Here is a 23158-nt window from a genome sequence, read left to right on the forward strand (position 1 = left end):
AGCCTGTGGACAGTTGTGGCGCTATTTCTTGCTGATCCTGTATAAACCTTTTAAAAGGGTTGTCCTGGTTCCTATATTGAAGATAACAACCGCTGCGTTCTCTTCAAACAGCTGATCGGTGGGGGTTCGTCTCCCGGCATCAGATATTGATGATCTATACCAGGCATGCTCAGCCTGCGGCCCTCCAGCCGTTGTAAAACTACAACTCCCACAATGCCCTACTGTAGGCTGTTCGGGCATGCTGGGAGTTGTAGTTTTGCAACAGCTGGAGGGGGGCCGTAGGTTGAGCATCCCTGGTATATACTGTCTATCAATATAGGAAACTGGCCAGCCTCTTTAAAGATGTTATCCCATGAGCAGTTTTTATCACCTGCCCACAGGCTAGTTCATAAATGTCAGATTCGTGGAGGTCCCCAGCGATCCCGAGAATGGGGGTCCCGGAGTCTCCTGCCTGAATGGCACAGTAGTATGTGTGCCGGTCTATGGTACTGATGATGCTCCGGAGCAGTTGACCGACGTGCGCTCTTGCTCCATTCAGACAGGGCACTTTGGGACTCCTGATCTCAGTCACTGCGGTCCCAGCGGTTAAACCCCCCAGTGATTCGATGTTGATCACCTATCCTGTGGATAAGTGATAAATGCTCTTTGTTAGAAGACCCCTTTAAGCATCGGTAAGTCACATGTTATACCTTCTCCAACTAAGGCTACTTTCACACCTGCGTTTTCAATTCCGCTATTGAGATCCGTCACAGGATCTCAATAGCGGAAGAAAACGCTTCAGTTTTGTCCCCATTCATTGTCAATGGTGACAAAACTGAACTGAACGAAACGGAGTGCACCAAAAAGCATTTCTTTCCGTTTGGTTGCGCTCCCATCGCGGACAGAAAAACGCTGCTATGCGGTGCGGAACAAGACGGATCCGTCCTGACACACAATGTACAGGCTCATGCACACGAACGGATTTTCTTTCCGTGTCTGTTCCGTTTTTTTGCGGACCGTATGTGGAACCATTCACTTCAATGGTTCGCAAAAAAAAAGAATTTACTCCGTGTGCATTCTGTTTCCATATGTCCGTATTTCCGTTCCGCAAAAAAATAGAACATGTCCCATTATTGTCCGCATTACGGACAAGGATAGTACTTTTTTTATTAGGGGCCAGCTGTTTCATTCCACAAAATATGGAATGCACACGGATGTCATCTGTATTTTTTTGCGGATTCTTTTTTTGTGGACCGCAAAATACATACGGTCGTGTGCATGTGGCCTAAGTCAACGGGGACGGATCCGTTTTCTCTGACACAATAGAAAACGGTTCCGTCCCCCATGGACTTTCAAGGGTGTTTTATGACGGATCCGTCTTGGCTATAGAAGACATAATACATCCGGATCCGTTCATGACGGATGTATGCGGTTGTATTATTCTAACGGAAGCGTTTTTGCAGATCCATGACGGATCCGCAAAAACCGCTAGTGTGAAAGTAGCCTAAAATGGTCTTCTTATAAGGCCCCCTGCACACGTGGTCGTGCTGCGGGCCGCAGTGCACGGGCACAGTCCGTGGGGCAGCGGATCGCAGACCCATTCACTTTAATGGGTCCGCGATCCGGTCGTTCCGCAAAACGATAGGACATGTTCTATCTTTTTGCAGAACGGAAGTACGGGACGAAACCCCACGGAAGCACTCCGTAGTGCTTCTGTAAGGTTCCGTTCCGTGCTTCCGTTCCGCATCTCCGGATTTGCGGACCCATTGAAGTGAATGGGTCTGCATCCGTGATGCGGAATGCCCACGGAACAGCACCCGTGTATTGCGGATCCGCAATACGGAAACGGGGCGTACACGTTCGTGTGCAAGAGCCCGAAGAGTCCTAACTTAGGCTCTGTTCACTCTTGTGTCGGAAGCTCCATTACAAATTCCCTTAGATTTGACACCGCGGCAGAACATAATTTTTCTCAGCAATGTGGTCACAGATGAACACGGGACCAACACAGATGCCTTCAGCTGCCAAGTGGACATGTAACAGGTCAGCCGGTGTCATAAGTAAAAATCTGCTGATCTGATCTATCTTTTACAGTAAAAGGGGTTGTCCATGATTAGAAAAACATGGTTGCCTTCTTCAAAAAACAGCATCACCCCTGTCCCCAGGCCGTGTACGGTATTGCAGCTGTGAGCCATTGACTCCAATGGAGCCGAGCTACAATACCAGACGCAACCCGTGGACGAGGGTGGCTCTGTTTTTGGAAGAGAGCAACCATGTTTTTGTAATCCTGGACAGCCCCTTTAATCAAAGTTATAAAGATGGCAATTTATGGGAACGATTCTGCAGTCTTTGGACCTTGCCATAGACACAATAATGTGGGTTGTGGAGCCATTGAGTTGTAGTGTGAAACATGTTCCTCCATTGATCTAGAAGAAGATCCTGCTCCAAGTTTAGACGGCTTCCTGGCTCCTGATGTTTCTTCGAAGTTCCCCTGCTTCCTCTTTGATCATATGTTTTCCTATTTATGCCCATGATTATTATTATTATAATGGTTGGCTGACTTCCGTGACAAAAGGAACTTCATGCAAAAGTGAGAAGGTAAATCCGTGAAGTATACAAGCCCTCGTTCTTTGATGTATCCGGCTTTGTCGGGGGAGATAAAGCAGATCTTTGAACAGGACGTGTTTTCTTCTCAATCACGACTATGGTATAGAAGTCCAAATGACGGGCGGCGTGCAACAGCTTGCCGGTGGTTCCAGTATTGTGAGAGAAATTAACAAGTCCATGTTCACGTCATACAATGTACACAATCTGACTCCAAGTATACATAGATATATGGGAGAAGAACAATGAGCAGCCGCCCAGGCAAACACTGCGCTTTACAAATGACCTGTCTGAAAGGAATTTCTTCAGGGTTTTTTCTTGATTCAGCCATGCGGCTATTGAACGAAGCTGCTAAATCTCTGCCCGTCGTTCCACTAGATTTATGGGCTGTCATTTTCTCATGTAAGCGTCTTGATTTCTGGAGAACCTGTATTATGCGCCTACCAAGGATTTCTATAGATGTGTTAGCTTTCAGTGACGGACCTGGAAATATCATAAATGTAGTCATTTTCCTCTTCCGTCAGTGTTAGTTGAGGACTTGTCAGTAAATGTTGGAAAAAATATGGTGTATCTGGAGGCGTTAGACTTCTCCACATTAGCATTTTTGGGGAGCTGAAGAAAGCCCATTGCTCCCTAGTATCGGCTACATTAGATTGTCTGGAGTGTTTTTCACTGGGACTGCAGATAGTACATCCCAAACTATGGTTGGCCACATGCACCAGATAAATAATGGCCTAACCCACCAGTTTTGGCAGAACCAGTTGACCATCTAATATCAGAGGAGACCGGGTTGTTGGAACCTTTTGTTCCCGGTGACATAAGCTGAGGTATCTAGCAGTGGCTCTCCTCTTTCCCTGTTCAGGACACATACATGCATGGGGTCCAGGAGAACTAGCCATTGGCAGATCAAGCATTTTGGCCAGTAGCGATCTAATGTCTATGGTGGGCTTGTCTCACATCTTCATCATACATGTCTCCAGTCTTGATAACCCCAGAAACACTTTCATGGTCTGGTTGCATTATCTGATAGCAGCTTATGGGGGGGGGGGAAAAAAATCCCTTTTTTTTTTTTTTTTTCAATCTTGGCTTGCAAAGTGTTCTTCTAGCCTGCTACAGATGGGTTCATGATTTTATCATCTCCTTCATCAATGTCCAGCCCAAACATCTGTATAAAGCAATATCCTATCTCATGGCGACATCTATTCTCTTCTGCTCAATTTAGGTATATACCCACAAATCCTCTACCTGTTCCCAAATGAAATGTATTTTTTCCTTAATACACTATGTACAGAATTATTAGGCAAATGAGTGTTTTGACCACATCATCCTCTTTATGCATGTTGTCTTACTCCAAGCTGTATAGGCTCGAAAGCCTACTACCAATTAAGCATATTAGGTGATGTGCATCTCTGTAATGAGAAGGGGTGTGGTCTAATGACATCAACACCCTATATTAGGTGTGCATAATTATTAGGCAACTTCCTTTCCTTTGGCAAAATGGGTCAAAAGAAGGACTTGACAGGCTCAGAAAAGTCAAAAATAGTGAGATATCTTGCAGAGGGATGCAGCACTCTTAAAATTGCAAAGCTTCTGAAGCGTGATCATCGAACAATCAAGCGTTTCATTCAAAATAGTCAACAGGGTCGCAAGAAGCGTGTGGAAAAGCCAAGGCGCAAAATAACTGCCCATGAACTGAGAAAAGTCAAGCGTGCAGATGCCAAGATGCCACTTGCTACCAGTTTGGCCATATTTCAGAGCTGTAACATCACTGGAGTGCCCAAAAGCACAAGGTGTGCAATACTCAGAGACATGGCCAAGGTAAGAAAGGCTGAAAGACGACCACCACTGAACAAGACACACAAGCTGAAACGTCAAGACTGGGCCAAGAAATATCTCAAGACTGATTTTTCTAAGGTTTTATGGACTGATGAAATGAGAGTGAGTCTTGATGGGCCAGATGGATGGGCCCGTGGCTGGATTGGTAAAGGGCAGAGAGCTCCAGTCCGACTCAGACGCCAGCAAGGTGGAGGTGGAGTACTGGTTTGGGCTGGTATCATCAAAGATGAGCTTGTGGGGCCTTTTCGGGTTGAGGATGGAGTCAAGCTCAACTCCCAGTCCTACTGCCAGTTTCTGGAAGACACCTTCTTCAAGCAGTGGTACAGGAAGAAGTCTGCATCCTTCAAGAAAAACATGATTTTCATGCAGGACAATGCTCCATCTCACGCGTCCAAGTACTCCACAGCGTGGCTGGCAAGAAAGGGTATAAAAGAAGAAAATCTAATGACATGGCCTCCTTGTTCACCTGATCTGAACCCCATTGAGAACCTGTGGTCCATCATCAAATGTGAGATTTACAAGGAGGGAAAACAGTACACCTCTCTGAACAGTGTCTGGGAGGCTGTGGTTGCTGCTGCACGCAATGTTGATGGTGAACAGATCAAAACACTGACAGAATCCATGGATGGCAGGCTTTTGAGTGTCCTTGCAAAGAAAGGTGGCTATATTGGTCACTGATTTGTTTTTGTTTTGTTTTTGAATGTCAGAAATGTATATTTGTGAATGTTGAGATGTTATATTGGTTTCACTGGTAAAAATAAATAATTGAAATGGGTATATATTTGTTTTTTGTTAAGTTGCCTAATAATTATGCACAGTAATAGTCACCTGCACACACAGATATCCCCCTAAAATAGCTAAAACTAAAAACAAACTAAAAACTACTTCCAAAAATATTCAGCTTTGATATTAATGAGTTTTTTGGGTTCATTGAGAACATGGTTGTTGTTCAATAATAAAATTAATCCTCAAAAATACAACTTGCCTAATAATTCTGCACTCCCTGTATATTGGGTGCTTTTCTTCAAATGTGTCTAAACCTGGTCTCTAAAATTCCAAGTACTATGTTGTTCTCTGCTCAAGGGGTAAAAGAGGGAACTGCTTGAATAGAAACCTTAATGGATACCTATCAGTTTAACAGACTTTTAACATTTCATAGTGACCCTTCAGAACTTTTGAGACCCCCGCCTGTTGCTAAAACGAGTAGGAAGAAGCGCTCAGCTAAGTGCTGTGCCCTTTCTTTTCTGCTCTGCTTGGTGATTTTTAGACCTTCTATGAATCTGTAGACCACTCGCTCGGCTATCTGAGGACAGCTGAAAAGAAATGAAAGGGGCACCACTCTCATCTTTGTATTTACAATCCTTGGGGGTCTTCTCACCTGGACCCCACCAATCAAAACTTCTGGTGTGTCACTACCCCAGATTAGATTTTTGTTAAAATGGTAGGTACGTCTTCATTTCATTTCTACTGTAGAATGTTATGGCTTAAAGGGAACCTGTCATCAACTTCATTCTGACCTCACTGAGGGCAGCATAAAATAGTGACAGACATGCTGATCTCAGCGGTGTGTTACTAATGAGCTAAAAGTAAGTGGTTGCTGAGAACCAGCATCATAATCATTGCAGCCCAGGCCTTGAAAAGAGTCAAATCTACCTGAGAAGAGTCCTGGTTATTATAATCTCCTGCTCTCTCGCCCATCTGCTGATGTTTGGCAGTTCTCTTCTAGAGAGAAAGGGAGAAAACTAGGTAGAAGACGGTCAGTCATCAGCAGGAGAGCAGGAATTCATGAATGACCCGGACTCTTCTCAGGTGGCCGGGACTCTTTTCCAGGCCCAGTCTGCAATGATTCTGATGTTGGTTCTCGGCAACCACTTACTTTCAACTTTTAAATGACAGACGGCTGAAACCTGTCTCTACTTTATTCTGCCATTAGTATGGGCAGCATAAAGTTGATGACAGGTTACCTTTAAGGTGCCCAACATTCATTGCTGCTCAGATGAACTTGTGCACGTGGAGTTTGGCCGAACGTGCTTATGTTTTCAATATTGGTGGGTTCACAAGCTAACTTGTGTTGGTCCATATGTCTAAAGGTGCCCAATTGTTTTCTCCTTTTGAGCTTTGGTCATAAAGGTCTGCTTGTCTAGAAGAAAGGCCTGGATGCCTTCAGTTGATCCAGGAATGTATTGTAATTATCATATTTGGAGTGGGGAAGGAATTTTTCCCCTAACGTGATAATTGGCGCCCACCTCGTAGGGTTTTTTCCTTCCTATGGATCAACACAGTTGGATTACAGGATGGGCCATTAGACACATGGACCAATTATTTTCTCCTTTTGAGAGTTCGGTATGGTGATAAAGGTCTGCTGGTCTTGAGGTGGCCTTGCTGGTCTAGAAGAAGGGCATGGATGCTTTCAGTTGATCCAGGAATTTATTTTAATTGTCATATTTGGAGTCGGGAAGAATTTTTCCCCTAACGTGGAAATTGGCGCCAACCTCAAGTTGTTGTTTTTTTTTGTTTTGTTTTTTGCCCTTCCTCTGGATCAACACAGTAGGAGTACAGGATGGACTTGATTGTCCTGTCTTTTCCATCCCCTGTAACGTTTACTGGACCAAGGTTACATTCAAGCAATGTAATATCATGGTTGAATATTTTTGAAGAAACCTAGATTCCCGGTGAATGGTGGAAAGAAAAATACCACTCGTCCTCGCTTTATTCTTTTACCTCCATGAGCGGGAATCTTAACGTGTGGGATCATTTACCAGAGATGACTGCATGAGTTATTGCCGGGCATTGTTTTAAAACCCTATGATTAAAGGATTACGGCGCTTTATCTAAAAAAAAGCCATCTTGGAAAGCAGTGTTGCCTATAAATTTTTATAAAGTATGTGAAAGATTGTTTTATATGTATTCAGATTGCGTATTATGTGTACCAGGTGTTTCCACATAGCAGAAGATGAGGCATGAAGCCGGCAGAGAGCTATGCGACAATAAAAGGAGATGCAATTATCTCCGCTGGCGAACAGCCAGTCTGCTAGTGCAGCTATTAGTTAATGCGGCTCCAAGAAACTGGTGGGGCCATTCGCCGAGGGTATAATTAGCAAATCAGAAGCTTCAGTCAATGTCATGAAGTTGTTTGGGCTCTCCTGGATGTAAAGCAGCAGAACAAATAAAATAGGAAGCGAGGGATTACACGGAGACATGAAATGCTCTAAATGAATGGAACTGAATGAATCGCTTAAAAGAAAATAAGTATTTTTGTTCACTTATTTTTCCCGCCTGGGGAATGAGAGGGAAGTGTAAGGTAGCGTGCGGGGCACCCAAAAGCAATTCTATAAATGTGCCCCTTTGGAACGTGAATTGCGCGGAAGAAAACCTAATTTCTTTTTGCTGTGTTTGAGAAAATATTCTGTCTGATTTCATATTTTTTTTTTTTTTTTTTTACTGTGTTGAGTACATAGTCCATTCCTAGGGGTAAAAGTTTGAAGCAAGGAATATATAGTTATGTGTGCAGTGATGGGATCTGATGGGTGCCAGATTGTCGGACAGTTCTAGAAAAATGTATTAAAAACTTTCAAGAAGAGAGGCCAAACTATGATTTTATGAAGTTACGTGGCTATTACCCGTTAGGCTGGACCTATTCACTTCTATGGGACGGCTCTGTAATAGACACTTGAAGAGACAGAGCCGTCCCATAGAAGTGAATGAGGATGCCATACTTGTAATTACACCAGCTTACCACTGCTTTGGCTGTGGCGAGCAGGTAAACACAGCAGTGAAGGCAGTGCTCGTACGAGAGCTGCCTTCTCTTCAAACAGATAATCTGCTTGGGTGCCGCCGATCTGATATTGATGACCTATCCTGAGGACCGGTCATCAATAGTAAAAAGAGGACAACTCCTTTAATGTTGGCTGCACCCCCCCCCCCCCCCCCCAAAAAAAAAATGAGGGGCTCTGGGGGTTAAGATAATCTTCTTAGCAGTCATTTTTATTGCCATCACAGGAAGGGTTACACAGATGATGGTCAACCTCCGCCCAGGTCACAGAGCATGCCCACAACACTCGCACTACAGAAGTCAGAGTTATCTCTGGAATAGGCTCCCGTGGTCCATGTGGCTGCTGTAAAGCAGATCTCTGAATGCCGTTAAAGGGGTTATCCCATGAATAATGTAATAAATGAAAATCATACATGACGACCTCTTTCTAACAAAGCCAGAACCAGCCCTGTACCTCACAGGGATCCAGAGATCTCCCCATTCATTGCTCCAATTGTTCTGCTATATTTATTTTTAAGCTGGCAGCTTAGAGGGCATGTCCTTTCTCATGGGGCATGTCCTTTCTGCTGCAGCCGGTGACATTTGAAGGTTGGAACTGAGCATGTGCTTCCATCTCAGTGGGCAGGACAAAAAAAAAATTAGAAAAAGAGCAAACAGCAGGTGGCGCTGTGCTGATACATTTCATTGTATAACTCAGTAGCTAGAATATATTTTAAGATTAGAAAACAGAATATTTCTCAAAACCTGGTTTTAATTAGTAAAAAAAATTTAGCTAATACATTGCCATTAAATGGGTGGTCTCATGAGCCTATTATGGCACATGAACATCAAAAAGGAAGGGGGGTTGCTTGCTTGGGAGCCTCTCCGTGAACCAGAACTGAAAGCTGCACTATGAGTGTAGCTCCTGCTCTAGTGGACTCATGTCTATCACATGAATATTCATTCGTCCTGTAGTGGAAATGTCTTGCTGGTTGCCGTTTCCCTTTTTGCCAAGATTGCCGGGTGGGGACCAGGTGATCGTAACGGTGGCCACATGCTCAATCGTGCATTGTCATGATGTTATGTAGTATGGGAGATTTCATCTTCACCAAGGACCCGGGGTTGCATGTTCTGAGAAGGTCGAGTTTGATGTTGACATTGTTGGTTCTGTGTGTCGCCTCGTGTAACTTATCATTTCCGCATGTTCTTAGCTGTAGGATATATAAAGGGTGAACCTTTCTAAAAATCGGAGATGACTATTCTATTTGGTGCTGAAAGCTGTCAGCTCTGGAGGAAGTGACCGTGTTATTCTTTCTCACGCAGGAAAGAAAAGAGAAGGAACAAAAACTTCTCAAAGAGAAGCAGGAAAAGGAGTCTGAAGACCAGCAGAAACGTCTAATAGAAGAGAAGAGTAAGGAGCGCTACCAAGGATGGCTGAAGAAGAAGAAAGAAGAGGAGCAGGAGAGGAAGAGGAGGCAAAAGGTACGTCTCATGTGATGCCCAAAACTAATTTGAACACTTCAAGTATTGGGGTACAAGTTCTCCAAAAACATTGCATTGAAGAGCTTTCCACCTGGAAAAATCCTACCCACCTGTATTTTCAGTTTGTAGTTCCCTCCTACAGTTCCATAATAACGTATCCCCTACCCACATGATAGGGGATGTGTCTGATCAGCGGAGGTCCAACCACCACTAGAAGGGGACCTTTGTTCTACATTTGAGTGGATCAACGGACATGTGTGCATGTTCTCCACTCCTTGGGGATGCTGGAGATAGCCATGCGCTTGTACTCCACTATCTCCAGAAGCTCTATAGAGTTGAATGGAGCTGTGGACATGCTTGTGTGTCTGCCGCTCCATTCAACCAGGGAATGCACCTTCTAGTGGTTGGCAGGGGCAGGGGATCATTTTGATGGGACAACCCTTTTAATGGCAAATTGTATTGTATAGCACTCTGCCACAAAAGGGTGGACCCAGAATGACAACTTATCAGGTGATAAGTATCTGATCGCAGGGGTCCAACCACTAGAACCTCATCGATCATGAGAACGGAGGTCCCATGTCCTCTGTATGAATGAAGCAGTTGTTGCTCACGTGCACTGGCGCTCCATTCAAAGTCTATGGGACTGCTGATGGTAGCGGAGTACAGCACTAGACTATCTCCGGCAGTCCCATAGAGTTTGAATGGACCTGACGTGCACATGCTGAATCTCTGCTCCATTCAAACCGGGTACGCAGAACCCATTTTACTGTGATAGGTGATACGCCATTGTTTTGCAGCAACCCCTTTCAAGAGCTATATGCATCACTCCGAGTAAATTACTTCTTTAATAGTGGGACCGGAATACGGAAAGAAAAGTGTTACATAGGAGAGAGGAAGTCACAGGGAGGACATGGTCAGTGTCCTCCAAGCATTATTGTGGATGCAGATCACTGGTGATGGTGATCAAGAATGTGTCCGTTACATGTGATCTGCATACGAGCGGATGCTGGAAGGACAAAAGATCTTTTTAGGCTACTTTCACATTTTGCGTTGTTGTTGTTTTCCGGTATTAAGGATCTCAATACTGGAAAAGAAACACATTTCCGTTTAGTCCTCATGCATTCTGAATGGAAAGAGATCCGTTCAGGATGTCTTTCGTTCCGTCAGCATTCCGTTTTGTGACCGGACACAAAACCGCTGCGGTTGCAGGAGCCTAAAAAACCCGATCCATCACCCATTGACTTTCAATGTATTTGGTGACGGATCCGTTATTTTCCGTTTTGATTTTGCACAACTGCAATCCGAACTGATCAGTTTAATCCTGGTATTGAGATCCTTTGCTGGATCCCAATACCGAAATTAACAACGCAAGTGTGAAAGTAGCCTAAGGCTACTTTCACACTTGCGTTAGGTGCAGATCCGTCTGGTATCTGCACAGACGTATCCGCACCTATAATGCAAACGATGGTATCAGTTCAGAACGGATCCGTCTACATTCTATGTTAAAAAAAAAAAGTCAAGTCTAATTGTTTGTCAGACGGATCCGTCCTGACTTTACATTGAAAGTCAACGGGGGACGGATCCGTTTGCAATTGCACCATATTGTGTCAACGTCAAACGGATCCGTCCCCATTGACTTGCATTGTAATTCAGGATGGATCCGTTTGGCTCCGCACGGCCAGGCGGACACCAAAAAGCGGATCCTTATCCATTCAGAATGTATTGGGGATGAACGGTTCCGTTCGGGGCCGCTTGTGAGAGCCTTCAAAACGGATCTCACAAGCGGAACCCCAAACGCAAGTGTGAAAGTAGCCTAAAAGAGGTAATGATGTCACACATTTCCATGTCAAAGTGTGTGTTTGTGTGTGTGGGGGATGAACTAAAAAATGAATAGAAATAATAAAATAATTAAAATGAATAACCCCATAAAATCTAACCGGTTCCCCATGGGCCATCCTCTATGACATGAGCACATTTCTCGTTGTTGTCATTGGGGGACATAGCACCATGGGTATATGCCCAGCTACCACTAGGAGGCGACACTAGATATTAAGCCTCTCCACAGACACTAGGCTAATCAGTTTTAGTCTAGTGTCCGTAGGACGCAGACACGACCTGCTCTTCTCCTGCAGGTCTTGCTGCTACTTTTTTTGCTTTTTTTCTTTATTTTGTTATTTTTTATTTTCACTTTAAAGGTGCAGGCTTTATCCTGCAGCAGGGGGTCTTCATCGTGGAGGTCCACTTTAGTAGCACCCCCTGCGGGCGCGTACCTCGGTACCTTGTCAGTCACCCAGTCCCCCATTACTCCGCAGTGGAGTACCGGTAATCCCACTCTAGTGCGAGTTTACCGAAGGGGTGACCCTGCGGTACCCGAAGACGCCAGATGGTGAGTATGCTCCCTACCCTAGTTAGGGACTCCTTCCCTCCCATCCATCCATACTTAATCGTGGTCCCCTCCCCCCGGATATCCTTCCCTCCCTCGGCCTCCTAATTACTCTAGTGCCCGGCTTGTGCCTGAACTAGTTCCCGCCTTTTTCCTGGCATCCAGGATCTCTGTGTGGCTCATTTTCGCTATCACCCCCCCCCCCTTCCCTCCCCCTCAGGGCATTCCTTCTTAGTCGGGTTACCCTAAACTCTGATCAGGGGTCACCTTCTCCCCATGTGGGTCCCTGCGCCCATTCTCAGCTATGATGATATTATGGCGCCTCTTCCTGCCCTCATGCGGCAGCAACGGGGCCCCCGGGAGTCCCTTCTGCCTCGTTCCATATCAGGGGGCAGAGTCCAATAGCGGCCTAGGGTCTCCCCTCATAGGTCCCACTCATCCCCTGCATCCTGGTTTCCTCCCAGGACAGGATTGGCACTGAGGGAAACGCCTCAGGTTTCTTCTGCCTCATCGGGAGACTCCTGTGCACCGATTCTGACTTAGGCGGTCTTCCACCATACAGAATCTCTCTGGGTGGTCAAAGACAAATGTCCATTGAGGAACCTCTCCTCTCCAGGGTTGGTATCCCCTTTAGGGTGCTTTCACACTAATGGCAAGGAACTCCGGCAGGCTGTTCCGGCGGGTGAACAGCCTGTCGGATCCGTGCTGGCGCTAGTGCACGTGTGCCCCTGGACTACGCTCCGTCCCCATTGACTATAATGGGGGCGGGGCCGGATTTCCGACGGCAGCCAGGCAAACATGCCGGTGTGGAGTCCTCAGGATAGATATGCCTCTGCTGTATCCGGCAGACTTTCCTGGTTCCAATGTATCTCCTTTTCAGCTGGAGTAATTTCACTATTTCACACACCCTCCTAGTCGGGAGAGTTTCAGGCCACCGTATTACTTCTCCAGATGCTGTAGCCAATACACCATCCCGGTGCTAGTGTGCCCCACGCAACCATATTACTCCCTTATCAACCACAGTACCTGTACCATCTTCAGATGCTATAACCCTTTGACCTATCCGTACTAGTGTGCACCGTGTAGCCACATTATTCCTTTATTAGGTGAAGTACCTGTACTATCTCCAGATGCTGTAGCCATGTCTCCACTCTCATTATAGTGTACACCATGCAGCCAGATTACTCCCATTCTCAGGCGGAGTATTTGTAGTATCTCCAAGTACTGTGCCCTATTGGTACAATCTGTGGCCCATACGGCTCCTGCATTACCCTTTCCTGGCTCTAATGTGTGCTAGGGAATCATGTGGCCCCTCTTCATGCGGAGTGATGGTACCATCCCCAGACGCTGTGTTCATCACTCTTTTCTGGTTCTAGTATGCATCCGGCACCCCATTACCGTCGTCCTCGGCGGTGTACTTGTACTATCTCAAGGCGCTGTATCCGACAAACCATCCTTGTTGTAGTATGTGTCTGGTAACCATATGTCCCCCCCCTTCTTGGCGGAGTAGAGTTTGCGATTGTTAGATCGAGCATATGGGCTGGCCTGTTCAGATCTGACACCCGGTGCAGTACCTCCTGAACCAGGCCCTCTGAGTGCACCAAGTCTTCTCATTGCCCCTGTACTAGGCATGATTTTTACTTTATTGCTTGACGCACTATTTAACAACCCCGTTTCATGGATGGAGTACTCGCGTTGTTGTTACCGCCTCTCTGCTTTGTTTTCACAGAGTTACATAGCCCAGTCCTGGCAGAGTACCTGGATCACCACTGGATGCTCTATCCTGCAGGGATACGCAGCATTGTGAGCACCAGCCGCTACTGCAGTTTTAGGGTCATTGCTGGACGTCCTCTCTGATATGGCTGTGACAGGACTAGTGAGCGCCACACACCTACTTGTTGGCTGGAACTTCTGTCCCGTAGTTCTTCAATGGTCCTGGCGTTCTTGGTACTCCCTTATGTTCTCTGATTAGTTGTGCTACATGACAGAAGTGCCGTTCGCTTGGGCCTTGCCGTTGTCTGCACCTGTCAGTTTCTTCCCCCTTCCTTGGGGGTTTCATTGTGCTCTGCTGGTAGCTGGTTTCTACATGTCGGTGTAGTCTCTCCCGGCTTCCCCTGGCGAATTCCGTATCCTTTTCTGACACATGATGTCTGGCAATACTTTTACAAAATCCAGCTGCTGTACTTGCCCCTTCCAGGGCAGTGTTCTACAGTATGCTAGTCACTACACTTAGGATGGTTGGTTAACCATGGCTGATGTTTTTTTTTCCCCCTATGGTGGATGCATTTAAATTTTCCTTTGATAATCTGGTTATTATTGTCCTCATGTGGTCCAGTTCTGTGGACCCTACCTGAGCCTCTGACTGGGTAATCCTGCTTGGAGTCCCTGCTCCAATGAGTCTTAGACCATCTAGCTGGCTGGTTCCCTCTGGGGAAGCTACTTATGGCATCTCTGACCGCACATGCTCTGTATGACAGCTGCTTCTTCGGGCCCGGTTTGGTTCTTTTCCCTCCTGGGTCCCCATAGGCTTGTTTCCCTCTTGAGATTCTAACCTCTCTTCCCGTCTCCCCAGGTTCAGGTCCTGGTACCTGGGGGTTTGTTGCTCCGGTTTGCATATTGCATTCATATTGGCCACTTCTGGGAAGGAGCTTTCGTTCGATTTGAGAACTGTTCCTCCTTAGGCTGTTTGGAGTCCTCTCTCTTCTAGTCCGATATTTCTCAGACGAGTGTGTCTCCACATGTATTACCAGGGCCCGCGACTGGTTCCTTTTTCCCCTGAGACTTCATGTGGCCAGGGATTTCTCTTGTCTTATATTTCACAGTGATATTTTATTAGTTTTTCTGAGGCTCGATTCTCGCCTCCTTTGTATGGGAAGCATGTCTTTACGTTCCCTTCTCCTGGCCATTACTGAGGACCCCCTTCTCCTCCAGAGGTCGGCTGCTTTCTCTGGCAGGATGGGGTTTCCACTTTCTCCTAGGGTGTTTCTCTTTTCCCACCTGCCTTGCAGTGGAAGGAGGCTTGCTCCCTTCCCATGGTGAGTCTTTGCTATTCTTTCTCTCAATCGTTCAGCCTCCAGTGCTTCCTTGTGTCCTCTCTACCCTGGCCTTCACATGGTGTTTGCCACGGACAGGCCATGTTTTTAGTCTGAGACAATTTAGAGTTTTTTTCCTTGCCGGGTCCTCTTACTGGTTGGGTTCCTTTTGCTTCCAGGCCTTATGGAATCGCCGTCCTTTTGCCGAGGGGTGGTCCACAGGGTCTTCCTTTAGCTTGTTTCCAGGAAGTTTTTTTCTTGGTTCAGGACTGCCCCTGTCCTTTTCCCAGGCATTATCTCTCCTGCCAGGTTCCCTCATGGTCTAATTTTTTTCTTGTTGGGTCTGTCCTCTTATAGATCCTCCTATATGCAGAGCGCTAGGTCATTACCAACAGACACCTTCCGGTTGTGCTGCTTTCCTGTTTCTTCAGGGGGAGCCCTGGTTCTTCCAGATCCTTCCTCTGGCTCTCCAGTGAACACTTGTTCAACTCTCTGTTCTTGCGCAGGACATCTAGCCCTGCTCCCTATTCTCTAGCTTCTTTATTTTTCCCACCTTGGGTGGAGCTGGGTGTTTCCTTTCTTGCATATGGCCTTTTTCCCCAGGCACTTGTTCTTGGGATCCTGGCGGTCTCCCATAATTTTTTTTTCTTTGGACTCTTCCCGGTCCTGGAGCCTCTCGTCTTACTTCCTTACTTTTCTATCTACCATTTCATGCTATGGCCCCTCCTGGTCCTGTTGGGTCACAGGGTTCTCCTGCACCTGTGCTCCCAACTTTTTGCATGAAATTTCCTTCCCACCCTCGGGGATTGCTTTGGGACATCCCATGGTGCTGTGTCCCCCAATGACATTAACGAGAAAATTAGATTTTTGTACTTACTGTAAAATCCCTTTCTCGTTCAATTCATTGGGGGGGACAGATCCCACCCTTTGTTTTCATTTCTCTTTCTGTCACCGGGCTGCTGTTCTTCTTTACTTTCCCGGTCCAGGGCATGTTGGTTCTTTGCTCTTGTTTCTCTCTCCTACTGCTATTGGTACAAACTGATTAACCTAGTGTCTGTGGAGAGGCTATAGCCCACCTGGGCGGAGCCAACCCTTTTCAGATCTAGTGTCGCCTCCTAGTGGTAGCTGGGTATATACCCATGGTGCTGTGTCCCCCAATGAATTGAACGAGAAAGGGATTTTACGGTAAGTACAAAAATCCAATTTTCACATGCACATCATGCACCTATGAAAAGAAAATGATAAATGAAATCTACACTAATTATTAGCTGTCTCTGGTTTTTGTCTCCCTAGCACAGCTCCTATCTGCCCCTTACACCTATAGAAAAAATGTGCAGATTTGTATCTGCTTACAGATCCCATATATGAGCTAGTAGCAGCTGGCCTTAAATGGCATCTGTCAGCAGATTTGTCCCTATGACAGTGGCTGACCTGTTAAATGTGCACTTGGCAGCTGAAGACATCTGTGTTGTTCCCATGTACATATGTGCCCGCATTACTGAGAAAAATGACGTTTTCATATATGCAAATGAGCCTCTGGGAGCAACAGGGGGCGTTGCCGTTACACCCAGAGACTCTGCTCTTTCTGCAACTGCCGCACCCTCTGCACTTTGATTGACAGGACCAGGCAGTGTAAACGTCATCATGCCTGGCCCTGTCAATCACCTTGGAGAGGGTGTGACAGTTGCAGAGAGAGCAGAGCCTCTAGGTGTAATGGTAACGCCCTCGTTGCTCCTAGAGGCTCATTTGCATATTCAAAAACCAAATTTTTCTCAGTAATGTGGACACGGGACCAACACAGATGCCTTCAGCTGCCAAGTGCACATGTAACAGGTCAGCCAGTGTCATAGGTACAAATCTGCTGACAGATGCCCTTTTAAAGGGATGGTGTAGGTTGAGCAAAATAGTCATGTTTGGTACATTGTAATGGGGGGGGGGGGGGGGGGGGGGGGGGGGGGGGCATATATTTGTTTTAAAGAGGATCTGTCTCCTTTGCTGATACTTGTATTTTAGTAAACTAATAAATACTTGCATTCCCCATCACGTAACCCTGCCCTGTGCCATTCCTCTTCCTGAAGATGTTGACAACTGGGCATCGCCATTCCCCTTGTCAAAAGGCTGTGTCCCTACACTTTCTGATCCTGTCAGCCCTGATTGGTCAGTGTCAGAATACGTAGGGACACAGCCCCCGACTTGTCACACCCAGTTGTCAGTTTATTCATAAATTGCTAGGAGGAGTAACAGATGAACGGCACAAGAGTCCTAAGAAAATACAATCTAGAGTTTTATTATTTTACAAAGTATGCAAGTATTTACTAAATTGGACAGGTCCTCTTTAAGGATAGGCCATCAATGCTGTTTTTCAGGAAACCCCTTTTAAGGAATGTCATGTGTCAAGTAGAAATGACCTGTGTAGAATTTTTCTTTCCGTACTTTTCCCTTTCTGGGTGAGTATAAAATAGTTTCTTGCTGAGCAGGTAAGGGAAAGCCCTCGAGCTGTAATTAAAATGTAATTTTCTTAGTGGTGACTGGACTAGCCCTTCCGAGACACAGTCATTTTTTGACTATTTTGTGGGCGCAGCGCATTCCAGTGACCATGAATTACAGTCCCTCCTGGAAACGGAGAGGATATTAATACGTTCCATGAATACATTTATGGAGCGTTTGTAAAATGGCAAACCGCACTGAAGTCTAAGGCCTTGAGGGAGGTCCGCAGAGCAGCCGACATATTTCTTAATGAGCTGTGCGCTGATCAGAAACAGACCTGACCTTGCAGATTTTCAGAGAATAGACATCCCACCAGCTGCTATGGGGGAAGCGTCCATTGCACTCATGACATGGTGCAACTAGCTGGAACCTGCATCCCAGAGGAGAGGTCTACAACATGTCCGCTGCTGTATTTGACACCATCCCTTGTTCATGATAGAGGTCATTAGGAGGAGGGGGACGGGGGCAGATCTCATGAGGTCAATTGGTATCTGATGTGTTCTTGTGCAGGAAGAAGAGGAGAAACGTTTAGCCGAGCAGAAAGAGAAGAAGGAGAAGGCAGAGCAGATCTTCAAGGAGTGGGTCGAACAGGCCAAAAACAAACCACGACCGACGCTCAACAGCTATGGCTATGTCAATGGGAAATTGACAGGTGTGTACTAGAGTGGGCTTCAAATACCCCTGATCGTTCGTGTTCTAAGGTTTCCCCGAAGAGAGAACATATGTGGTAAAGACTTAAAGGGAACCTGTCATCAACGTTATGCTGACCTCACTGAGGGCAATGACAGAAATGCTGATGTCAGCGGCGTGTCACTCATGAGCTAAGACTAAGTGGTTGCTGAGAACCAACATCATAATCATTGCAGCCCAGGCCTTGAATAGAGTCAAATCTACCTGAGAAGAGTCAGTTATTCATAATCTCCTGCTCTCTCACCCATCTGCTGATGGTTGGAAGTTCTCCTAGAGAGAAAAGGAGAAAACAAGGTAGAAGCCTCAGTCATCAGCAGGTGGGCAGGAGAGCAGGAATTCATGAATAACCAGGACTCTTCTCAGGAGGCCGGGACTCTTTTCCAGGCCCAGTCTGCAATGATTGTGATGTTTGTTCTCGGCAACCACTTACTATTAACTTTTAAATGACAGACGGCTGAAATCAACTCGCCTGTCTCTACTTTATTCTGCCGTTAATATGGTCAGCATAAAGTTGATGATGGGTTCCCTTTAAGTCACCTGTGAGATCCTCATATATAACATTGGGCAGATGTATCAAAACTGATGCAAAGCAAAAGTGGAGGATCCCTACAATGCAGTCTGGGTCATTAAAGGGGTTGTCCCACGAAGACCACTTATCCCTAATCTGCAAGATGGGGGCTATGTGTTTGATCACAGGAGGTGTGACCGTGTTGTTCATGAGTAAAGGCCCTTGCCAAATGTTCAAAAAGCCTACTTTATCAAGGAAATCCGATTTAATAATTTTTTTTTTTACACAGGCCGAGGATTAGAATAATTATTGGGGATGAGAGGTCCTATGAGCGGGCGATCACGTTGTTTATGCAGCACATAAAACTCTTTGTGCGTCAGCAGCACATGGCACCGTGTAAATAGGAACTTTTTATACAGATCGGTACGGGGCTGACACCCCCGCAGGTCAGCTGTTTGAGAAGGCATTGGTGCTAGCAGTAGTGCCATGGCCTTCTCTGTTCTCACCAAGCACAGCGCAGTCCATTTGATAGCGTCTATCAATGGGGCTGAGCTGTGCCTAGGTCATGTGACTGATGAACATGATGTCACATGGGCTAGGGAAAGCAGCAAGAAAGCCGCGGCATTACTGCGAGTGCCGGTGCTTTCTCAAACAGCTGATTTGGGAGCGGGGAAGAGTGGGAGGATAAGACAAGTCATCAATAGTGTTGAGCGAATCGAGCTTCGGATCATAGATCCTAAGTTGATTCGGTCAACCACTTCGATTTTAATGCTGTTTCCAAAGAGGATTAAAATGTATTGCCTCCGTGGAAGCAAAATTCGTTTCAACTGAAGTTGCGCGAGACTTTGGTGAATTAATTTGGTAATCCCTGCTACATCCACCAGCATCGGTGATAACGCCGATGCTGGTGGATTAACCCCTCATATTCCGTGGTCAGCGCTGACCGCGGCATATGGGAGGTTTGCGCTCCCTCACATCATCCATCGGGTCCCCGCGCTGCTGTGGCGGGGACTCGATGGTTGCCATGGCAGCCCCAAGCCATACCATGGCTTGGGGCCCGGCATATTGTGCTGCATTGAAACAGGGATCAGACTCTGTAATGTTGAAGTCCCAGAGTGGGACAAATAATAAAGTAAAAAAAAAAAAAAAAAGTTTTACAAAAAAAATTAAAAGTTTTAAGTAAAAAAAAAGAAAAGCGTCCTTTTCCCAAAATAAAGTTAAAAAAAAATAGGGAAAAAAAGAAAAGTAGACATTTTAGGTTTCGCCGCATCCGTATCGACCAACTCAATAAAAATATCACATTACCTAACCCCCTCATATGAACACCATCCAAAAAATAAAATAAAAACTGCGCTAAAAAAAGCCATTTTTTTTTGTCACCTTACATCACTAAAAGTGCAACACCAAGCGATCAAAAAGGCGTATGCCCCCAAAAATAGTACCAAGCTAACCGTCACCTCATCCCGCAAAAAATGATACCCTACCTAAGACAATCGCCTAAAAAAATGATAGCTCTCTGTGGAGACACTAAAACATGATTTTTTTTTTGTTTCAAAAATGCTTTTATTGTGTTAAATGTAAAAAAAAAAGGAAAAAAGTAGACATATTAGATATCGCCGCATCCGTAACAACCTGCTCTATAAAAATACCACATGACCTAACCCCTCAGGTGAAAACTGTAAAGAAAAAATAAACAAAAATAAAAATTTTGTCACCTTACATCCCAAAAAGTGTAATTGCAAGCGATCAAAAAGTCATATACACCCTAAAATAGTGCCAATCAAACCGTCATCTCATCCCGCAAAAAAATGATACCCTACCTAAGACAGTCGCCCAAAAAATAAAAAAAACTATTGCTTTCAGAATATGGAGAAACTAAAACATGATTTTTTTTGTTTAAAAAATGCTGTTATTGCGTAAAACTTAAATAAATAAAAAAAAGTATACATATTAGGCATTGCCGCGTCCATAAGAACCTGCTTTATAAAAATACCACATGACCTAACCCCTCAGGTGACTGTAAAAAAAAAAAAAAAATGAGCCTGTACATAAGTCACCCAAAATTAAAAAAAAAAACTATGGCTTTCATAATATAGAGACACAAAAAAAAAAAAGCTTTATTATGTAAAACTATAACAAAACTTCTGCCTATACGGCTACTAACGACTCTTGTCCTAGACACTAAAACTTAACTTTTACTTCTTTATTAAAACAAGTGAAAAAGGTAAACACATGTGAGCTAACTGAAAGATTAAAACTAGCTGTACCCCACAAAAGTGCTCTTAAAGACTGGTATACAACGTAGGAGCTCAGGCGGGGGGGGGGGGGGGGGGGGGGTGCACTAACCCGCACTGCTTTTCAAAGATCCCTGCTATATTAGCTAAGGTATTGCACTGTGCCTAATTACTAATAACCCCCCACAATTGAGTTGTGGAGCAAAGCCTGTTCACACTGAATGTTTGACACTAAGCGCACAAAGTTCAGTCTGGCACTGGTGAAGTACAGCAATTAAAACCTAAATTCTGCCCCCCAACATGTTTCGCCGGCTAATCTGGCTTCATCAGGGTCAGTGGGCAGTTAACAGCAGTTTGGCTGTTAACCCTTGCTTTGTTACTGGAAAAAATGGATTAAAATCGAAAATCTGTCAAAAAAGTGAAACTCTGAAATTTTATCTCCATTTTCCATTAATTCTTGTGGATCATCTAAAGTGTTAACACAGTTTGTAAAATCAGTTTTGAATACCTTGAGGGGTATAGTTTCTAAAATTGGGGTTTTGGGTGGTTTCTATTATGTAAGCCTCACAAAGTGGCTTTAGACCTGAACTGGTCCTTTTAAAAAGTGGGTTTTGGAAATTTTCAGAAAAATTTCAAGATTTGCTTCTAAGCCTCTAACGTCCCCAAAAAATAAAATGGCATTCACATAATGGTCCAAACATGAAGTAGACATATGGGGAATGTAAGTAATGACTATTTTTGGAGTTATTACTATCTATTATGAAAGTAGAGAAATTTTAAAATTTGCAACTTTTTCAAAATTTTTGGTAAATTTTGGTATTTTTTTTAATAAATAAAAATGAAATTTTTTGACTCAATTTTACCACTATCCTGAAGTACAATATGTGGACAAGAAAACAGTCTCAGAATAGCCTGGATAAGTAAAAGTGTTTTAAAGTGACATAAAGTGACACGTCAGATTTGCAAAAAAGCCCTGGGGCAGATTTATCATTAGCTTAGGTCAGAATAATGGAGTGAAAAAGTCCCAAAAAAAGTCCCAAACGCTAAAACTGCGCACAAATTTGCGACTTTTTTCTGCTCTTGCACTATGCTCGCCAGTTTTCTGAAAGTGGGCGTGTTTTCTTATGTAAAATTGAATCTCTAGACAGTTTTACTATTGGGACTATTTAAAAAAGTCGCAAAAAAGTCGCAAAAAAGTCCCAATTTCACTCCAGTGAGGACCATGCTTATCTTATGAGACTTTTTAATAGAACATGCGACTTTTTCATAAAAACGTGCGACTTTTGTAAAGCTGCTTACTGACGGATAAACTGCTACCATCAAACCACATTTATTACAGTCTTAAAGGGCCGATCATAAATCTGACTTGGCTAAAACTGACTTTAGCCATATGTTAAAGTGGAGTGAGCTGTCAGAGTCATGATAAATCTGGCCCCTGGTCTTTAAGGTGAAAAATGGCAGGGTCCTGAAGGTGTTAATCATCATGTGTTTGGTTTTGTCTTTGCTACTACACCTGTGCCAAGAGTGAAGACAACGTACATCTGATAATGCATTATTTTTGGTATTGCAGACAGTTGGTGAAAAGTTGTTTCCATTTTTTGCTTTTTCCTCTTCTTTTTTTTTTTTTTTTTTTTTTACAAGCTTAAAAACAAATGGACAATGATTTTTTCACTTAAAGTTTTACAAGCTATAGTGTTTTATGCATGGTAAATACATTTACTGCCTTTCTGGAGTGGAGACAGACGAGGCATGCTTTTCATACCTTTGTTGGAAGCTCATAAAGTGCTGACAGTTTCCATTGGCGTCTTAACCCCCCCCCACTCCCAACCGCTGTGCATAACATATGCCAGAGCCTTACATTCAGGTCTGCTGTGAAGTGTTTGGGGCCGTGTCCTTATGGGTCAAATGTACTGACATTGTGAGCTTGACACATTCCTGCTGTCAACCACTGTCTAGGCATCTGTACTCGAGATTGCTGATAGTCAATCAGAGGTCATTTACTCGCTCTTCCATGGTGTCTCACAGTCTGAGTTTGGCTGTATAGTTGTCACACTCGTATTCATGGTTGGCAGATGGATAACCTTCACCCGTCTTCCACCTACTTCTAGAGCAGAAAACTTCCCACATTACTAATCGCTAATATGGATATTGGATTCCTCTCTGTGTCATTTTTAG

The 23158-nt window shown here is 44.8% G+C and overlaps 1 protein-coding gene across 2 annotated transcripts in view; it reads left to right on the top strand.

Annotated features, from left to right (window-relative positions):
• CCDC34 (coiled-coil domain containing 34) overlaps positions 1 to 23158 on the top strand; it is a 43409-nt gene that overhangs the window by 18360 nt on the left and 1891 nt on the right. For both annotated transcript variants that reach the window (XM_040409896.1, XM_040409897.1), the window contains exons 5-6: positions 9491 to 9649; positions 18062 to 18203. In XM_040409896.1, the coding sequence (XP_040265830.1) occupies positions 9491 to 9649; positions 18062 to 18203 (301 nt within the window). The remainder of the gene's footprint in view (positions 1 to 9490; positions 9650 to 18061; positions 18204 to 23158) is intronic.

The sequence above is a fragment of the Bufo bufo genome, chromosome 10, assembly GCF_905171765.1.
Source record: "Bufo bufo chromosome 10, aBufBuf1.1, whole genome shotgun sequence".
Classification (NCBI taxonomy): Eukaryota; Metazoa; Chordata; class Amphibia; order Anura; family Bufonidae; genus Bufo; species Bufo bufo.